The sequence below is a fragment of the Silurus aristotelis genome, assembly GCF_946808225.1.
Source record: "Silurus aristotelis genome assembly, chromosome: 27".
Lineage (NCBI taxonomy): Eukaryota > Metazoa > Chordata > Actinopteri > Siluriformes > Siluridae > Silurus > Silurus aristotelis.
The window spans coordinates 14001726-14020249 of NC_139600.1; the positions used below are offsets into that span (position 1 = coordinate 14001726).

General features: G+C 41.1%; 1 protein-coding gene across 1 annotated transcript in view; it reads left to right on the plus strand.

Annotated features, from left to right (window-relative positions):
* Positions 1-17507, plus strand: part of tll1 (tolloid-like 1) — a 32501-nt gene extending 14994 nt beyond the window's left edge. Inside the window, exons 6-21 of the mRNA XM_083532798.1 lie at positions 690-868; positions 988-1093; positions 1173-1297; positions 1616-1731; positions 1813-1915; positions 2109-2225; positions 2722-2867; positions 4455-4650; positions 4800-4925; positions 6357-6517; positions 7615-7795; positions 10070-10195; positions 12363-12490; positions 13956-14169; positions 14807-15057; positions 15409-17507. Coding sequence (XP_083388924.1) covers positions 690-868; positions 988-1093; positions 1173-1297; positions 1616-1731; positions 1813-1915; positions 2109-2225; positions 2722-2867; positions 4455-4650; positions 4800-4925; positions 6357-6517; positions 7615-7795; positions 10070-10195; positions 12363-12490; positions 13956-14169; positions 14807-15057; positions 15409-15543 — 2410 coding nt within the window. The 3' untranslated portion in view covers positions 15544-17507. The remainder of the gene's footprint in view (positions 1-689; positions 869-987; positions 1094-1172; positions 1298-1615; positions 1732-1812; positions 1916-2108; positions 2226-2721; positions 2868-4454; positions 4651-4799; positions 4926-6356; positions 6518-7614; positions 7796-10069; positions 10196-12362; positions 12491-13955; positions 14170-14806; positions 15058-15408) is intronic.
* Positions 17508-18524: the final 1017 nt, after the last annotated feature.

Here is an 18524-nt window from a genome sequence, read left to right on the forward strand (position 1 = left end):
CAGACTCTCAGCCATCATCAAGGGTGACATTTACACAGATTTGGGAGGGCGGAGAACCCTAAGCAGCGGTTTGAGTAAGCAGGAAATTACTTGGAAAATATAAAAACTCAATAACTAACAACTAGAACAGGATTCCGAGGTAATATGAATCTGGATTACAACAAAAATGTCAAGACTTTGCCAAGACAACAAAGCATTATATAGATGTGATTGTCATGAGACTTTATGGGACACTAAGGGACATGTTCTGCAAAATAACTTATGTTTATTTAAATTTTTCAATGACAAATTTGTGAGGACCTCTTTCTTTTTTTTTTTTCTGAAATATTCTCATAACCAGTGCTGATTCTAATAATCAGCTTTGTGGGCTTGTACACCAAACAACAATTACACAAAGCATCCAAATCACCAAGTGCCAATGCTGTAAACCTCTTAATACTGGGTTATGACCTGATTAGGCAGGCTGGCGCACACACCCATGCATTTATGCACATAGACGTACGCATCATGTAAATGTAATATACTGTTACAGGGTGTTGTGTCTACATAATAACTACACCAAGTGTCAAGTATCATAACAGCATTCGTTCCACTGGATATTGGTGTCCATAACTGACAGCATTTGAAGAGAAAAGACATTGAAAATATGAATGAATAAATAATTGAATTGTCTGGTATCCAACATACAGATGCTGCTCCTATGTGGGTCGACGTGGTAATGGGCCTCAAGCCATCTCCATTGGGAAAAACTGTGACAAGTTTGGCATCGTGGTTCACGAGCTGGGGCATGTGATCGGGTTCTGGCATGAGCACACACGACCCGATCGGGACGATCATGTGACCATCATCAGAGACAACATTCAGCCTGGTACTGTTTTACCCAATGGTTATTTATTTTCTGTCAACTATGAATGAATTGGACAAACATAATTCCATAATTAGATCATGTTTTGGTGTGTATATATGTATATGTGGGTTCATGTGCAGGTCAGGAATACAACTTCCTAAAGATGGAGCCCGGTGAGGTGAACTCTCTGGGCGAGCCATACGATTTTGACAGCATCATGCATTACGCCAGGAACACGTTCTCCAGGTAAGACATTTTGTAAACACAGCATTACTCTAAATTCTGATTGGTTGCTGCAGATTTAGTGAGCTGTCTGATTTTACAGAGGAATGTTTTTGGACACCATCCTGCCCTCTCGTGATGAGAACGGTGTCCGGCCTGCGATCGGGCAGAGGACCAGGCTCAGCAAAGGAGACATTTCCCAAGCCAAGAAACTCTACAGGTGTCCAGGTAATCCTCATTTACACTTTCAAACCAACCTCCTGTATGTCTTCTCTCACCACATCCGCCTCCTGTTTTTCTGTCAATGCCACTGTCTCTAAACCAGACAACATAGCAGGTCTCAACCCCTATCTTAAAAACTTTCCCTTTCACAGATGCCCTTCTATCATAAAATCCCTCTCTATAAAGAGCTCGCCAGTCTTCATTTCAGGAACGCTAGAAGGAATGTGACAATATCCGGTGTTATGCGTTCTCACGTTCCTCTGTATTACGAGACGTGATATTGTCTAAATCGAATTAGATTTCATTTTCCCTTCTCTCTCAAAGCATGTGGGGAAACTTTGCAAGACTCAGCAGGCAACTTTTCATCTCCCGGTTACCCGAATGGATACCCCTCATACACACACTGTGTCTGGAGGATCTCAGTGACACCTGGGGAAAAGGTAGCAAACAGCTCAAGCATTGAAACGCGTTTTGTGATTGTGATATCGTGAAGTCTATAACCGTCGATCGTGGTTTTACAGATCGTGCTCAACTTCACCACAATGGACCTCTACAAGAGCAGTCTGTGCTGGTACGACTACATCGAGGTGCGGGATGGCTACTGGAGGAAAGCCCCTCTTCTAGGTACACACACACACACACACACACACACACACACACACACACACACACACACACACACACACAGAATAAAATGTATTAGGCAGGAAAAATCCAATAACTAGATAAATATTTGAAGAGTCTTCTCAGATAGCTTGGCTTATTATCGTTGCTAAAATATGAATGTTTCTCTTTTTTCGTCTCTGCATGCTCACAGGTCGCTTTTGTGGTGATAAGATTCCAGAAATGCTGATCTCCACAGACAGTCGGATGTGGATCGAGTTTCGCAGCAGCAGTAACTGGGTGGGAAAAGGCTTCTCTGCTGTATACGAAGGTGCGTCTCATTTCTGTGCTGTGCGTGATTTCGATTTCCCGCGGATGCATCTCACAGAGGAACATGAGTGAAAAGGAGAAGTTTTCTTTAAGTGAGCTCGCTCTCCAGACCAAATTGTTTCGAATAGAAAAAATCATTATGAGGAAGTGTTTAAATGCAATTGTATATGACCCTCCTATGCAAAACCAATAAATTGATCGAAAGAAATTTAAACAAAGGTGCACATGTTATAAATGTAATTAATTGGATGTGATGGAAAAATACAGCTCACAACCCAAACACACACACACACACACACACACACTCTAACCATAACAACACTCCCAACATTTTTTGCAGTCCTCGTGTCTAGGACTGCTAAATTGTGTGTATTAGAATCTAAACTCTTCTCTTTTTGTTTTTTTCCCCTCCTTCTTCTTTTCTTTTTCTTCTTAATGTTTGGCTTAGAAGATGAATTCCTGTGAATTGTGAGTTTCTCTCTCTCTGTTTCCCGCAGCGGTTTGTGGCGGCGACGTTAATAAAGACTCCGGCCAGATTCAGTCTCCAAACTATCCAGATGACTACAGGCCCTCAAAGGAGTGTGTGTGGAAGATCAGCGTGTCTGTGGGCTACAGCGTGGGCCTCAGCTTTCAGTCTTTTGAGGTACAAAGGCACAAACATTAACATTTCCACACTGGCTGTGTAAGGAATAAAACAGCTTGGGGTTGCCAGGTATAAACGACAGTAACTCATTTCATAGCAGGGGTCTGACGTAAAATGAGTTAATTGCAATAATAGCATGAGTACATATATGTGAAAGAATGACGTGCCATTTTTTTTAAACACTTATTTGTAATTAGGCATAACTTGTGCACTGTTCATGAAATAATGAATTAAGGTGAGTGTAAATCTTTACCCCCCAGTTTACAATAGTTTCATCTTCCTCTGCCCTGCTTCTCTTTGTGATCACCCCCTCTCTCTTTCTAATCAGATTAGGATTGTGCCTAGCCACTACATTTAGATGTCTATGTGTGTGATATGTGTGTGTGTGTGTGTGTGTGTGTGTGTGTGTGTGTGTGTGTGTGTGTGTGTGTGTGTGTGTGTCCTGACAAGGATAGGGATATCTACCAGTTTTGTGATTATGGGGACATTTAGTTAGTCCCCATTAGAAACACAAAAATGTTACAAAGAAATGTGTTTTTCAAAAAAGAAAAAAGTCACAAGGTTGTGTTGTTACAAAGACATTACGTGTGTGTGTGTGTGTGTGTGTGTGTGTGTGTGTGTGTGTGTGTGTGTGTGTGTGTGTGTGTGTGTGTGTGTGTGTGTGTGTGTGTGTGTGTGTGTGTTACACTGACAAGGTTATAAAATATCCATTAGTTTTCACCTTGTGGGGACATTTAGTTTGTAGAAATGTAACAAAGAGATAGATAGATAGATAGATAGATAGATAGATAGATAGATAGATAGATAGATAGATAGAAGATAGATAGATAGATAGATAGATAGATAGATAGATAGATAGATAGATAGATAGATAGATAGATAGATAGATAGATAGATAGATAGATAGAAAATTGTTTGTCCACATTAATTATTAAATTATTATGTGAACTGAAGTCAAATGTTTGCATTGTGTGTGTGAACTTTTCTGTGTGTGTGTTTGTGGAATGTCCGAAGTTGTATAGTGATGACCCTCTTGGGTTTCTGGGCCATACAGGAAGGCTAGAGCTTTGAAAGTAAAAGGAAGTGTTCTCCTATTTAATAATGACTGTTTAGGAATGTGTGTGTGTGTGTGTGTGTGGGGGGGGGGGGAAGACACAAACAGGTACAGGATAGACCTTTTTTTTAAACCTTTGTACACTTACACACTTTGCTCGATCACTGTGCTAATACAATCCAAAAGGAAAATACAGCACTCACCCAAAGACCTTGACATGCCAGTGCGCGCGCACACACATACACACACACACACACACACACACACACACACACACACACACACACACACACACACACACACACACACACACACACGCAATTGGTATGTAAGATCCTGTTTTCTTTGGAATGCTTAACAACTATAACACCTAAAGTGCCATTAAGATGATAATGTAAAGAACACATGACCTGTTTCTGTTTCCTGTGGCTGAATTCCTTCTCCACTGTGGATATGTGTAAACACGCTCAGATGGATGCGGATGTTTGTGTACGTGAGCGTTCATACACTTTGTTTTGTTGATGTGTGTGTAGATCGAGAGACACGATAACTGTGCATATGACTATCTGGAGATGCGGGACGGCCTTTCCGAGAGCAGTCCACTGATTGGTCGGTTCTGTGGCTATGACATCCCTGAGGACATTCGCTCCACCTCCAACACACTGTGGATGAAGTTCGTTTCAGACGGAACGGTGAACAAAGCTGGCTTTGCTGCAAATTTCTTCAAAGGTGCCTCTCACACATACTTTATAACAAGGATAAAGTGGTTTGTGCTTCTTATTCAGTACTTACCTGTGTGTGTGTGTGTGTGTGTGTGTGTGTGTGTGTGTGTGTGTGTGTGTGTGTGTGTGTGTGTGTGTGTGTGTGTGTGTTAATAGAGGAGGACGAGTGCATGAAGCCGGATAACGGAGGCTGTGAGCAGAGGTGTGTGAACACATTAGGGAGCTACAAGTGTGCGTGTGACCCTGGATATGAACTGGCCCCTGACAAGAAAAGTTGTGAAGGTATGAGAAATCGTTTGTGTAAGTGTGTGTGTGTGTGTGTGTACATGTGTGTGGGTGCAGGTGTTTCCGCCTGTCTGACTCTGACAGACCCGAGCGGAAGCTATGACCAATCCACATTGCTGAAGAAAACATTCTCGGTCAACAGGAAGACAACAGGGACAAACAGTGCGCAGGCTAAAGTGTGTTGACTAATAATGTCCAAGACCAATGAGCCCACAAACACACATACATACACACACACACACACACACACACACACACACACACACACACACACACACACACACACACACACACACACACACAAGTATACACATATGCATTAAGTCAAGTGGCTTTATTATAATTTTGGCCACATACAGTACAATACAGCACAGTGAAAGGACAGAACGTTTCTCCAGGACCAAGATGTGACACAAAAAAACAGAAATGAACACAAGATGACTAAAAAAAACCTAACAAGGACACAACATATAGTGCACAAGTGCAAACAACATTTAGTGCAACTTCACTCAAATACAGTAAATGTGTGATAATGAAAGGAGAAATGTGCTTGTGTAAAGTAAGAAATAATCACGTCAGTGCTTCCTGATTGGTGAAAGTGGTTACAGAACAGCATGGATGTTGAGTATAAACAGTTCCTCAGGCTGATTATTCTTTTTGACCTTTCCATTGTTTAGAACACGAACCAGCGTCTATAGCAGATCTTATGTTTTGGTAATGGGTCAAGGTGCCTGATCAGACAATGGACTAGTGATGGGAGCTTTCTCAAAAGAGAACATATTACATAGATTGAGTAGAGAAATAAGCATTTATATACATAGCTATAAATGTCCATGGTGCTACATTTCATACAGTCTTTTAACTACTGCTTGTGCTTTAGTTGTTCATTCATTCAGTAATGTTGGGCACTTATTTGGACATTTGTAAGTCAGAAACCATATGCAAATGGAACAGATTTGTTTTACACCGTTTGTATTGAACATATATATATATATATATATATATGTGTGTGTGTGTGTGTGTGTGCATCAAGAAATTTGTGCTACAAGGAAACTTAGTTTTTTTCCAGAAAACTGCATTCACACACTGACCTGAAACACACAAAAAAACACACAAAACCGCAAACACAAACACATATAGCTTATGTGAATCGGTTCGTCTCTAATTAGATTAGACTGCAAGGCACAGTGTGTTTGCGGTGACTCCAAAATAACGCAGCAAACATTTCAATCCTGTTTGTTTTTCCCGTAGACTTACAAACACTTAGTTTCTCTGTAATTTAATGCAAAACAGACGTTAATGACATCTGTTCTGGTTTCTCTATACTCCTCTCTCTCTCTCTCTCTCTCTCTCTCTCTCTCTCTCTCTCTCTCTCTCTCTCTCTCTCTCTCTCTCTCTCTCTCTCTTCTCTCTCTGTCTTTCTTGTAGCCGCATGTGGAGGTCTGCTATCCAAACTGAATGGCACGATCACGACCCCAGGCTGGCCGAAAGAATACCCTCCCAACAAGAACTGTGTTTGGCAAGTGGTGGCCCCCACACAGTACCGCATATCCGTGCAGTTCGAGGCCTTTGAACTAGAGGGGAACGAGGTGAAGAACTTGTCTTCGTGTGTGTGTGTGTGTGTGTGTGTGTGTGTGTGTGTGTGTGTGTGTGTGTGTGTGTGTGTGTGTGTGTGTGTGTGTGTGTGTGTGTGTGTGGTTTGAAGTGTCTGAACACTGGAGCTCTAAGATGTTGCTATAAGTGGTTAAAAAATATGAAAATATGAACCGAGTCTCCAGTGTCAACACTTTGTAGTCCAAAAAACTACCACAAACTGGAAGTACTTCTAAGTTCTCCTTACTTTAGATCCATATTAGAACCAATGCTTTAACTAAAACCTTCCATTTGAACTACATTGCTGAGCTGCTGTTACAAATGTTAATCAACACCATTGGCAGGTTGTGCATTTCTCATCCAAGCCTCATCTAGGTGTCCTGACTGAATCAATCTAACTTTTAATGACATCCATATGATGCCATGGCTCTAGAAGCCATTAGTATTATAGAGAAATGCAGTATAACAGAGCGCTGTATCACACACAGGAATCTTATACAGTGAGAATGAATGTCATCACTAGAGCAAGAAACCCAATGAACACAATTCAACACGTCTCCTTTCACTGTAGCCACAACTGCATTATAGAATCATCTATATTAACGTCGTAAAATTCCCCCAGGTTTTCCCTGCATTTTTGTGCATTTTTTTCCCATGCATTATGGTTTTCCTGGGGATTTGTTCACGATGTCCACTTTTTTTGTTAAAATGTCTGTCTTGTAAATTTCCTTGTGCAGTTTGCCGCAGATGCATTTTGATAGCTCTGACTAGCACACGATTTAACCATCCAATCAGAGGACGTGAAAATGCCAACATGGTCGGACGCCTGGGAGTGACCAAATCCCGATCTGATTGGTTAAAGCGAAAGATTCAGGCAACGTAGAATTTATGGTAAAAAGCTTGTAGGCGATCATAGTGCTATCCTTACGGCAATGCGTAATGTGACGGCTGAAATCTGATTGGATAGAAACTCACACAAATACTCTAGATTGGTCAACACACTTTAACCAATCAGTGCTTGGTTCAATAATCTGACATTAGTAGTAGTAATACATGTTTCCAATGACTGCATGTCTGTACATCACTTCTAAAGGTGTGCAAGTATGACTTTGTGGAGGTGCGAAGTGGACTTTCGTCTGACTCAAAGCTTCATGGGAAATATTGTGGCACAGAAGTTCCGGAGGTGATCACGTCCCAGTACAACAACATGCGCATCGAGTTCAAGTCGGACAACACCGTTTCAAAGAAAGGCTTCAAAGCACATTTCTTTTCTGGTAAGTGAAATTTCACACTCTGCTTTTTGTGTGTTTGTTCTGTGTGTTTGATGCGATTTGATTTCCTCAAACAGGTTTTGAACTTGGTTGTACAGCATTCATGTACTTTTGTGGTTGTTATATAAACCAAGTGTTGTTGTTTTGTGGTGTAGATTAAAAGAAATGAGTTTGTTATTCCGTTTGGCTAATTTTGTTCCTTCTCACACAATGTGTAGAAACGAAGAATGGATTTGCACATGCTCATGCTCTCCATCTCGTATGTGCGATCGCTACCTCACTTTAATACAGCAAGAGAACATTAGCTGACCTGAACCACTTAAAATGATAAATATTGAGTCTAAACCCAAAATTTTGTCCAAACCCAACACATAGTTTGCCCACCAGGACTGGACGCTTCAGTTTGGTGTTATTTTCTGTTCTTAAACATTTGTACCTCAGAACTATACAAACACCACAGGTCTATTCTTCACATCGAGCCAAATGATTTCCAAGCAGAAATCATTTCACAAACAAATTTAAAAAGGCTTGACCGATACGCTTCCTTGTCTCATTTGCATCCGTTCTCTTCACGTGTTGTAATGTGGACCTCGGCGCCAACGTTGCGGGTGACTCCAGCGTGCCAGGTTTAGATAAATATTTGAGATAATAAAAATAATCATTTAGGCAGAAATTGGGGCCAGTCAGGCTGTGAGGAACTTGAAAGTGAAATCCAAGCTGAAAGAATATTTGTGAAACGATGAGCATTGATGAAAGTCAATATGTTTAATGGAGCAGTTTTCTGTCTGTGATTTATGGTCTGTCCTTAAATTTGCTGTCATGTTGGGGGGCGTTCTCTCTTTCACAGATAAACCCGCTACCTGCAAAGCACGGATCTTTATATTTAAGTCCTGTCAGGACATAGCTTCACGTCCTTCTGCTCGTAGGGCAGCCATAGGGCAGGTTAAAGGTATGGCCGCCTCTCCCATGCTAGCTTTTGCCGAATGGATTGTCCCTTTTAGAATCGCTTTTGCGTATGAGGTGTTCTCTTTTAGTGGCAACAAATGTACTTTGAACACCATTTGTTGATCTGTGAACAGAACAATCCATTCAAGATGGGTCAGTTGGCATCGAATCCAAGGTCTGGTTTATGGACGATGAGCTTCTCCTATTCTTTTCACTAACAGCAAGTCTTATGTCATATTTACATTTATGTCATCTGGCAGCTGCTCATATCCAACTTTCAAACAAGTACATACAAATGAGTAGCGCAGTGGTTAAGGGCCTTGCTCAGGGGCCCAGGAATGGGAGCTTCATGAGACTGGGATTTGAACCCATGACCTTCTGCTCCAAAGGCCAAAGGCTTAATGCCTTAAGCACTATTCTAGCACTTCCCCTATTTAAATATATATTTATATAATGCTTATTTTAATAAACACTTAGGAAAGGAATAAAATTCTTTTGACCTTTTCACAAGAGAGAGGGAGAGAAATAGAAGAGAGAGAGAGAGAGAGAGAGAGAGAGAGAGAGAGAGAGAGAGAGAGAGAGAGAGAGAAGATGAAAATTAAATTAACAACAGTCATCGTTAGGAGGCTTCCCAGCATTAGATATCTGGCCTAGTGCCTTCAGGCCCAGGGAGGTCCCCACAGCCCTCCTGCACACTCTTAATCCGTGTGTGTGTGTGTGTGTGTGTGTGTGTGTGTGTGTGTGTGTGTGTGTGTGTGTGTGTGTGTGTGTGTGTGTGTGTGTGAGCATTTGCAGCAACATTTGCAGCAACTTTGATAATGTTAAATGAATTGGTCACATTTATCACATCTCAAGGCCAAATGTCTGTCAGAAAAACATTGAGCAGAGGCCAATCATCAGTTTTTGATCCTCACTGATTGAATTCAGGTTCGATTCGTTTGTTAAGGAACTTTTTATTTCGCTCCAGCTTAGAACTACACACCAATCTCATTTTCTTTAACCCCCAATACATTATCCATTTTCTTACAGGATGAATGGAAGTCGTTTTTCTCTCTTATTATTCCCTTCTTTTTCATTTCTGCCTTTGCTTTGACCAAATTGTTTGGTTTAACAAAGAAGCATTGAAGGGACATGTGGGCTAATTGTATCTATATATTTCCATAAGTGTTTTGTATTTATTTTATTTACTGGGTGAAGGAAAGTCCTATACATTACTACACAGTTGTTTCGCAGACTGATATTTGGCCGCAAATCTCTCTCTCTCTCTCTCTCTCTCTCTCTCTCTCTCTCTCTCTCTCTCTCTCTCTCTCTCTCTCTCTTTCTCTCTCTTAGACAAGGACGAGTGCTCGAAGGATAACGGCGGATGCCAGCACGAGTGCATCAACATCATAGGCAGCTACGTTTGCCAGTGTCGCAACGGCTTTATACTGCACGAGAACAAGCATGACTGCAAAGAAGGTACGTGCACACACACACACACACACACACACACACACACACACACACACACACACACACACTCTCACAAAACTGAAAATAGATTCAAGAGCATTTTCTTCACTTTGATTTTGAACATCTGGACCCTCAGGAAAGTGGATTACGGACATTTTCCCACGTTTAAGTTCATTTTTTCCATGTGTGCATCTTCAGGGGCCTCTTTTGGGTGCCACTGAATGAACAGGTTCTCTTTGGGGTCTCAAGGCTTCCTCCTTATCCCATCTAAGGGAGTTTTTCTCACCACAGTCTCCACTGGTTTACTGGTTAGAGATAACATTATAGTTATAAGGAACAAATTTATAGGCTCTACACTTCGATCTTATTTTACATGACTTTTTATCTGTCAGCTGCTTTGAGACAGTGTCCATCGTTAAAATCACTTTACAAATACAAATTAATTGTACTGAATCTTTGAAACAATGCTTCTATTAATACACACGCAGGTTAATTTACAAACTAACACATTCGAGAATGACACTCATACAGTGCTCCAGAATGCTCTTTTGTGATTGGTCAGAATTTTCTATAACAATAAAATCCCAGGTTGGCATTAATACTCTCGCTCTAATAATTTAATGTAGAACAGGTATGTAAAGAGAGAATTGTTATGTTGTGAATGTAATAATATAAATGATAAGGGGAACAAACATTTAAAAAAAATAACCTGAAATAGATAAAGTACTTGTATAGGGCGAATAATCCTCTCATCCTCTCGTCCTCTCACGGTTTCAGCTGATCACATGTTTTTACCTTGAGCACCTAAACAGTAGTATTGCATCGTTCATATCTTTCAAAGAGTCTTTAGTCTGATCAGATTAATGAAAAAAAGATGCAGCTTTACGACTCTCTCTACGAAAACAGCCGAGCTCCCGGGATAGTGAAGTGGGCGGAGCTAAAGATTCCTGTAGGGATCGCCTGTGAGCAGTGACGTCACTTTAAATAAAACAGGAACGAAAACTTTATTGTCTTAAATGAACTACGGCTAATAATCAGCTCCAGCCGTACATTTTTGATCCAAAATCAGATCCCGAGTCTGAAACAGCAGCAACAATGACTACCGCAGGACGTGTCTATATGGTAAGTACCGAACAAGGTTCTTCTTCCTTCATATCCAAAAACACTTCTTCTGCGACGTTCTTCCCGAGCGTGTCCTGTGCAGCGCTGCGGATGACTTCCGTGACCAAGTGAAGCACGGTGACGGGTGTTCTCTTGATCCCGCTCTGGTTGCTGTGTGTGCACTCTTCTGGGAGAAATGCCCATACAAGGAATTCCGGCCAAACTTAAAAAAACTTTACGAAACCCGGAAAGAGTGTATACCGGCACAGAAATACTCCGTCATACGTCCTTTAACAGTGGAAATAACCTGGAATGCATGAAATAGTATTAGACCCTCCTTTAATGTATGAAGCTTCTTCTGTATTATTTGGTTATTGGTAAAACACACATTTAACCTAAATTCACACTCACACACAGGTTTTTCTCTCTGTATGAGATTTGGTGTAGATTCTTTTCTGACCCAGTTCCCTTGAGTCACAATAGGTTCCCGTTAAAACCCAACTCTGACCCACACACAACTGCATGATCTGATTAGTGACTAACATCTCTTTTTTTATTTTAAACCAAAGGGTGGAGTGACTTCTTTTAATGTGAAGGTTTCAGCCTATTTTCGTTTTAGGACACTTGGCCGAAACCTTTCCGGCTGCCTGACTCACTTTTCCCGAGGGAGAAACTCGAGTTACGTGAAAGCGTTTTTTTTCTCCTGCAGCTATTAGTGTTCCAAAATCAGCCTTATAGGCGGAAAAGGTCCAGCGAGGCTTCAATAGGAACATGGGTTCAGCTTTAAAGGCGAAGGAGAAACGAGCTCTTCTCTTAAAGGTGCATCTCAGGTGACGGTGAACTAGCACTGACACCTGGGAACTGGGCCAGAGCTCAGAAAACAGTCTTACACTAATCCTCTGCAGAAGAATGTTTTTTTCCCCCCTTTTTTTCAGTTTCTTCACCTGCAGTTAGTGCAGACTCAGGGATTTTCATGCTGTAACACATTCTATAAATCTTGTTGGCTTTTTTACTTTTATGTACAGTATTTTCATGATTCATTCTCTCTCTCTCTTTCTCTCTGATCCTGTAGCGGAGTGCGAGCACAAGATTCACAGCCCCACTGGCACCATAAGTAGCCCCAACTGGCCTGATAAGTACCCCAGCAGGAAGGAGTGTACCTGGGACATCAATGCCACTCCGGGTCATCGCGTAAAAATCGTGAGTGCTCGTGCCTGTAAAAGCATCAACTTAATATGCGTACAGTTTGATTTTTTTATTTTTTTTTTTGCCCAAAAATTTTGCTGAGGTCAATATAATTCCACCTCAGCGCTGCTGAATGCTACTCTCTGATTGGTCAGAAGCTTAGTTTAGATAGTTGTGTCTTTTCTGTTGCAAACTCGTACACAGAGACTTGTATGGTGGACGTCTTATATAAATTGATTAGAAGTATATTTTATTTTATTTATAAGTATTTATAAGTCGGTTCCCTTAGCAATCATGGAAGGAGAAAAATGGTCCTTATAGACTTTTTTTTTTTTTTTTTTACTTTATTATCAACTTTGATAGGAAGAAAAACGAAAAGGATTTTTTTCCACTGAAGTAACTATAAGCGAATAAAATGTATGACGCCATTCCAAATTTTTGGGGTATTGAAGCTGTAAAACACGCCACCTTGTGAGGGTTTACTTTTCTGCATAACACACACATATACAAATACACACACACACACACACACACACACACACACACACACACACACACACACACACACATATACACAAATACACACAGACTCTCTTTGTCTCCTTGTAAAATCCTCTCCCACACTTATGTGAATTAATACCAACACACATGCACAAACACATACCGCACGTCCCATATGATATGCACTCATGCGTTATGATCCCAGCTGATTCATGCCCCGTCCCACGCCTCGAACGAATAAATCATCACCGAAATGAATCTATTAACGTAATAAATGCCCCACTCGGGAAGCAGCTGCTTCCTCTGGAAACTCTTCTGAAATCTTTTTTTTTTTACAATTTGAATAAATTCATGCGTCTACGCAGGAAATCCCTCCTGGCCAAGAGGGGTCAGCGCAGCGTTTGAACAGGTCCGTGTGATCAAAGAGAGCTGTCAGGAAAGCTGCCATGAACTGCCTGGTTGTGTGTGTTAATCGACTTTTAATGGCTCTGGATAGAGAGATGCACACAGGAGTGAACGATGAGAAGTCGGATCGAGGGGTTTTACACGAATCAGTTTGTGAAATGTCTAAAAAGGGAGTTTAGACCAATAAGACTCATAGATCGCTTTTCCAATTCCTGTGCGATCCTTTATTATTTGCCAATGCAAAGAGGAGATCACTTAATACCCTTTGATGAGATGATGATTGATATTTCAGAGATTTGTAGCTTGGTCCATAATGAATGAGTCTCTCCTTCTGTTTTTTCCCCCCTCATAAACGATAAATGAGAAAAACCCCCAGATTTATAGCTGAAGGAATGACTCATGTAGATGCCGTAGGGAAACGTCTGCATTCATTTTGTGTACATTAATAGGAGCATTTGAGGGAAGGGAGTGTAGATGGAAAGAGATACTCATTTTAGTAGGCGAAAGACAAGAAACACATCAGAAGGCTTTCCTCTGTATGTCTGACTTCATGAAGATCTTCTTCTTTGTGCAGTCGTTTAACGAGTTTGAGATCGAGCAGCACCAGGAATGCGCCTACGATCACCTGGAGGCTTTTGACGGCGACTCGGACAAAGCGCCCATTTTGAGCCGGCTCTGTGGTAGCAAGCTTCCCGAACCCCTCATTTCCACAGGAAACAGGATTTACCTCCGCTTCATCTCCGATGCCTCGGTGCAGCGCAAGGGCTTCCACGCGACACACTCCACAGGTCAGTGAATCTGAAGGTTATCACATCCCAGCAATACCAAGCTGTCATTCCTGGGCCCCTGAGCAAAGACCTTAACCCTTGTACAATAAATGTAATTCGTTTAGGATAAGAGCATCTGCCAAATGCCATAAATGTAACTACCACTTGTATGGAGGTTACAGAAATCCCTTTTTCAATAAGTCCATAGTTATTTAAAGAAGAAAAATATACTGATTTCGACATAAAAACAGAGATGCACTGGGTTTAGATCAGTTTTCCAGACTTGATATCCAGCAGCGCCCTCTGTTGGCGAAAGTGCGTCATGACAAACTAATAAACTAATGTTTGGTATATGTGTGTACTGAATCACATTCAAAAGGACCATCACGTTTTTTTTTATGACATTAATTGATTAATTGACATTTAATTGACCAATAACTATTTGCGTTTAGTCGCCATTTGCTGTTATTATAACCTCCATATTTCTGGGAAAATGTTCCACTAGATTTTGTGGGAATTTCTGCTCAAGCAGCCACATGGGTGTAAGTGAAGTCAGGTACTGATGTAGGTGAGGTGAGGTGATGTGAGGAGGTCTGAGATGCTTGGATAATCTTGTATAATAAGCAGCCATATGATTATTGTGTGTGTTTGTGTGCAGAGTGTGGAGGCAGGCTGAGGGCAGAAGCCAGGCAGAAGAACCTTTACTCTCATGCACAGTTCGGAGACAATAACTATCCAGGCCACACAGACTGCGAGTGGCTGATTACAGCCGAGGCAGGTTACAGCATCGAGCTCACCTTCACCACCTTCGAGCTGGAGGAGGAAGCCGAGTGCGGATACGACTATATCGAGCTGTATGACGGGCCCGACACCTCAGCGCACAAACTGGGACGCTTCTGTGGTTCAGGGGTGAGCACCTGTGCAGTCAAATCTGAATCCCAGCAGTAGTGCCTATAATAAGCTATAGATAGATCCAGAAGTCCTAGGAGGGAATGCATTATATCTTCTCTCGTGATCAGTACTTCATTTTGCGGTGTATTCGGCATTAGAGGATGTTCTAGAGGCAGCATCATGGAGAATAAAAACAATATAAAAAATATTATAATGCATGTTCTCTTAGAACTTCCGTACAACTCATTACTGATATTAAGTCATGAAGAGGCTCCATGAAGAGACTTGTTATAGAATATATTTTAAAATGTGGTCTATTCCTCTTTCTCTCTCTCTTTTTCTCTCTTTCTCTCTCGGGTTTCTCTCTAGGCTCGTGAGGAGCTGTATTCCGCCAGCGACGCCATGCTGATCCGCTTCCACAGCGATGACACCATCAGTAAGAAAGGCTTCCACATCCGCTACATCAGCACCAAGTTCCAGGAGGAGTTACACACGCACAAGTAACACATGAATACACACTCATAGACACAGACATGTCTCCAGGACAAAAGGGTGCCACAGACTGCAAAAGGAGTTGGACTCCGGGACACAAACGCTCGAGCGGAAAGTAAAGCTTTCTTGCACTGGACTCGCCTCTACATTTTAGCCACTAGGGGGTGCTGTTTACCAGCTCTGATCCCTAACCCGGAGGCAAGCTCCGAAAACCATTTCGCCTCCAACCGACGCCCGATCGATCGCACCGTGACAGGCGGCCATTTTTAAACTCCTGTCTATACTACACACTCGAAATAATATCACGTGAGAAAGAGAAGCTCGTTGTAGATGCTGCACATAAAAAGAGACGTAAAACAATAAGCTTGTTTTCAAGCGTGTGGGAGGAAAAATGTTGTGTCATAATTTTTTACGAGGCCCACAACGACAACATGGGAAATCTGCGTCTGAGCAATAAAAGCTGCTGTTTCCACACTAAAACCATTTTTAAACAAAAAAGTTTTAAACAAAAAAGTTTTTTTAGAAAAAAAACAAAACAAAAGAAATCCAAATGAATTGTTTCTTGTTGTGACATCGGTGGCTGTTTACATGTAATGATATATAATTTATATATAAGTATAAGAAAGTATGCATTAATTCTACACAGGTAGAAGTCATGTTTTCCCGAGTCAGCAGGATTGTAAAATCAATGTCATGTCCTTCTGTTTAAGAGCGTAGAGCTCTCGGGTATGTGTGTATATATAATATATAGTATTTTATTTCCCAGTCCATACATACATAAAAATTCGTCTTGTTTGATTATGAGGGTGGTGTGAAGCAGAAGTGAGGCCTTGGATTGAAGTGAAGGTGCGTTACAGCTGTGAAAACCCCTGTAATCCTGTGCGCTTAACATGCACTTAGCACAGAGGATGAGGACGACTCAATTCAGCTGTGTGCTGAAGTATTCCTGCGCTCCAAACGAAACTTTTTTTTTGAGGCGACCGAACTACAATCGTTCACGTAACAGGAAGCCGATTCGGTCCCGCGGAGTCGACTCTGCGAACCATGAGACTGATTCATTTCGTGATTGATTCACGGACGGAAGGGAAAACCCCTAATGGTGCTACTCAGAGCTTCAGAGCTCCAGATCCCAGACACTCGGCGTGCACTGATCAGGATTTACAGGCAGCGCTGCAGGAAACTCGCATCAATGACGCCGCCACTGTAGTGGACGAGCAACTATGGCCTTAGAACCAAAAAATGTATAATATTGCACATGTGGATGTTTATGTAGATAATGTTTGTTGTGTCGTCATTGTTCTTTCTTTTTTTAAATATTAATGTATTTTATTTGATATTGAATTTAATGAAGTTGAACGATCCTCCTGGGAAAAAAAAAAGTCTGACCAAGTTTTTTTGCTCAAAATTCTAGTACAGATGTACACACACACACACACACACACACACACACACACACACACACACACACACACACACACACACAGTTACACACACGCAGTTACACACACGCAGTTACACACACATGCTTTTCTTGCAAACACGGGAGACAAGCTGACAAATGCTCCCACAAATGATGTAGGGATAATTGTGCTTAATAATCAAGACCCATGGTGTGTGTGATAATGAGCAGTGTGTGTGTGTGTGTGTGTGTGTGTGTGTGTGTGTGTGTGTGTGTGTGTGTGTGAGAATATATATATGTGACTCATACACGTGATATTTTATGACGTTTTTGGTGTCAGTGTCTGTTCATGTGCCAACTTCCCAAATCTCCCTCATTCAGGTTATAGATTATGAAATATGATTTTTTTTCCCACTTTGTATCCTGATAAAAAAAAAAAAAAAAAAAGAAGAAAAAAGACTCATCACAGGGCTGGTGATTAAACGGATGTCAGGTCAAAGATGTGCTCTTGTTTTTTGTCTTGCTTTGTTTTTGCTTAGTTTTTTGTTGATTTTTTATTTTTGAACCCAGTTGACAGTAAAGTGTGAAGTGCACCAAAGAAACCGAAAGGAAAATAAAAACAGAGCAAATAAGTAAAAAAAATGATTTATTAAGTAAAACAATGAGAATAAAAACAACAAATAACTAAACAAATTCACATTTTCTGAAACAGAAAATGTAAAAAAATACAACAAAATAAAAATTGCTAGTAAGAAGGCAGTGTACCTGCCTGTATCATGTCCAACAGCTGGTGAAGGACTACAAGCAACATCATCCCTGTGACTGCTATGTGTGAAGGTATTATAAAGCTAAACTTAAAATGTAGCTCCTCCCACTTTACAGAAAAACAAGTGGAAATAAAAATTGGGGGCATGGCTTGACATAGGTGTGTATTGTAAAGTGAAATCCTTGATTTTTGTACACCCGAACCTTCTTCTCCATAGACTGGTGAAACATGAGCGTGTACGTTGATATAATAATGTACAGTAAAGCTGATGCGATCTCACAACCAGGACTACACTAAGGTGCAACACATGGATCTATTTATCTACAGAGCAAATAGTGCAAGCAACACAAACAACATGTGCTTTCAGAACGTCCCGTTCCATATTTAGTGCCTATGTGCTGTTATAATGAGCTCCAATCTTCTGGGAAGATGTTCTACTAGATTTTGTGGAGGTTTGTGCTCCTTTAGCTACAAGGTTGTTAGTAAGGTCAGGTACTGATGTAGGTGAGATGATGAGACCTGGGGTGCAGTCAGCATTAACACATCATCATTAGGAGCTCTTTTGCAGGAGATCTTCCACTCCAACCCAGGTAAAGCATATCTTCATGGAGTTTGCTTTGTGCAATTTCTAGACCTGAGAAATCTGTTTATGTGGATCGGTTATCAGAGATATATCAAGATGAGTGCTGTCAGGAAATAAATATCCCAGACTTCAGATATGTAAAATATCTTTGAAGGTTGTACAAACGTTTGGGTTTTTTTGTTGTTTTTTTTGTAGCACATAAAATCGAAGGATTTTTTATTTTTTCCGACACTAACACGTGATTG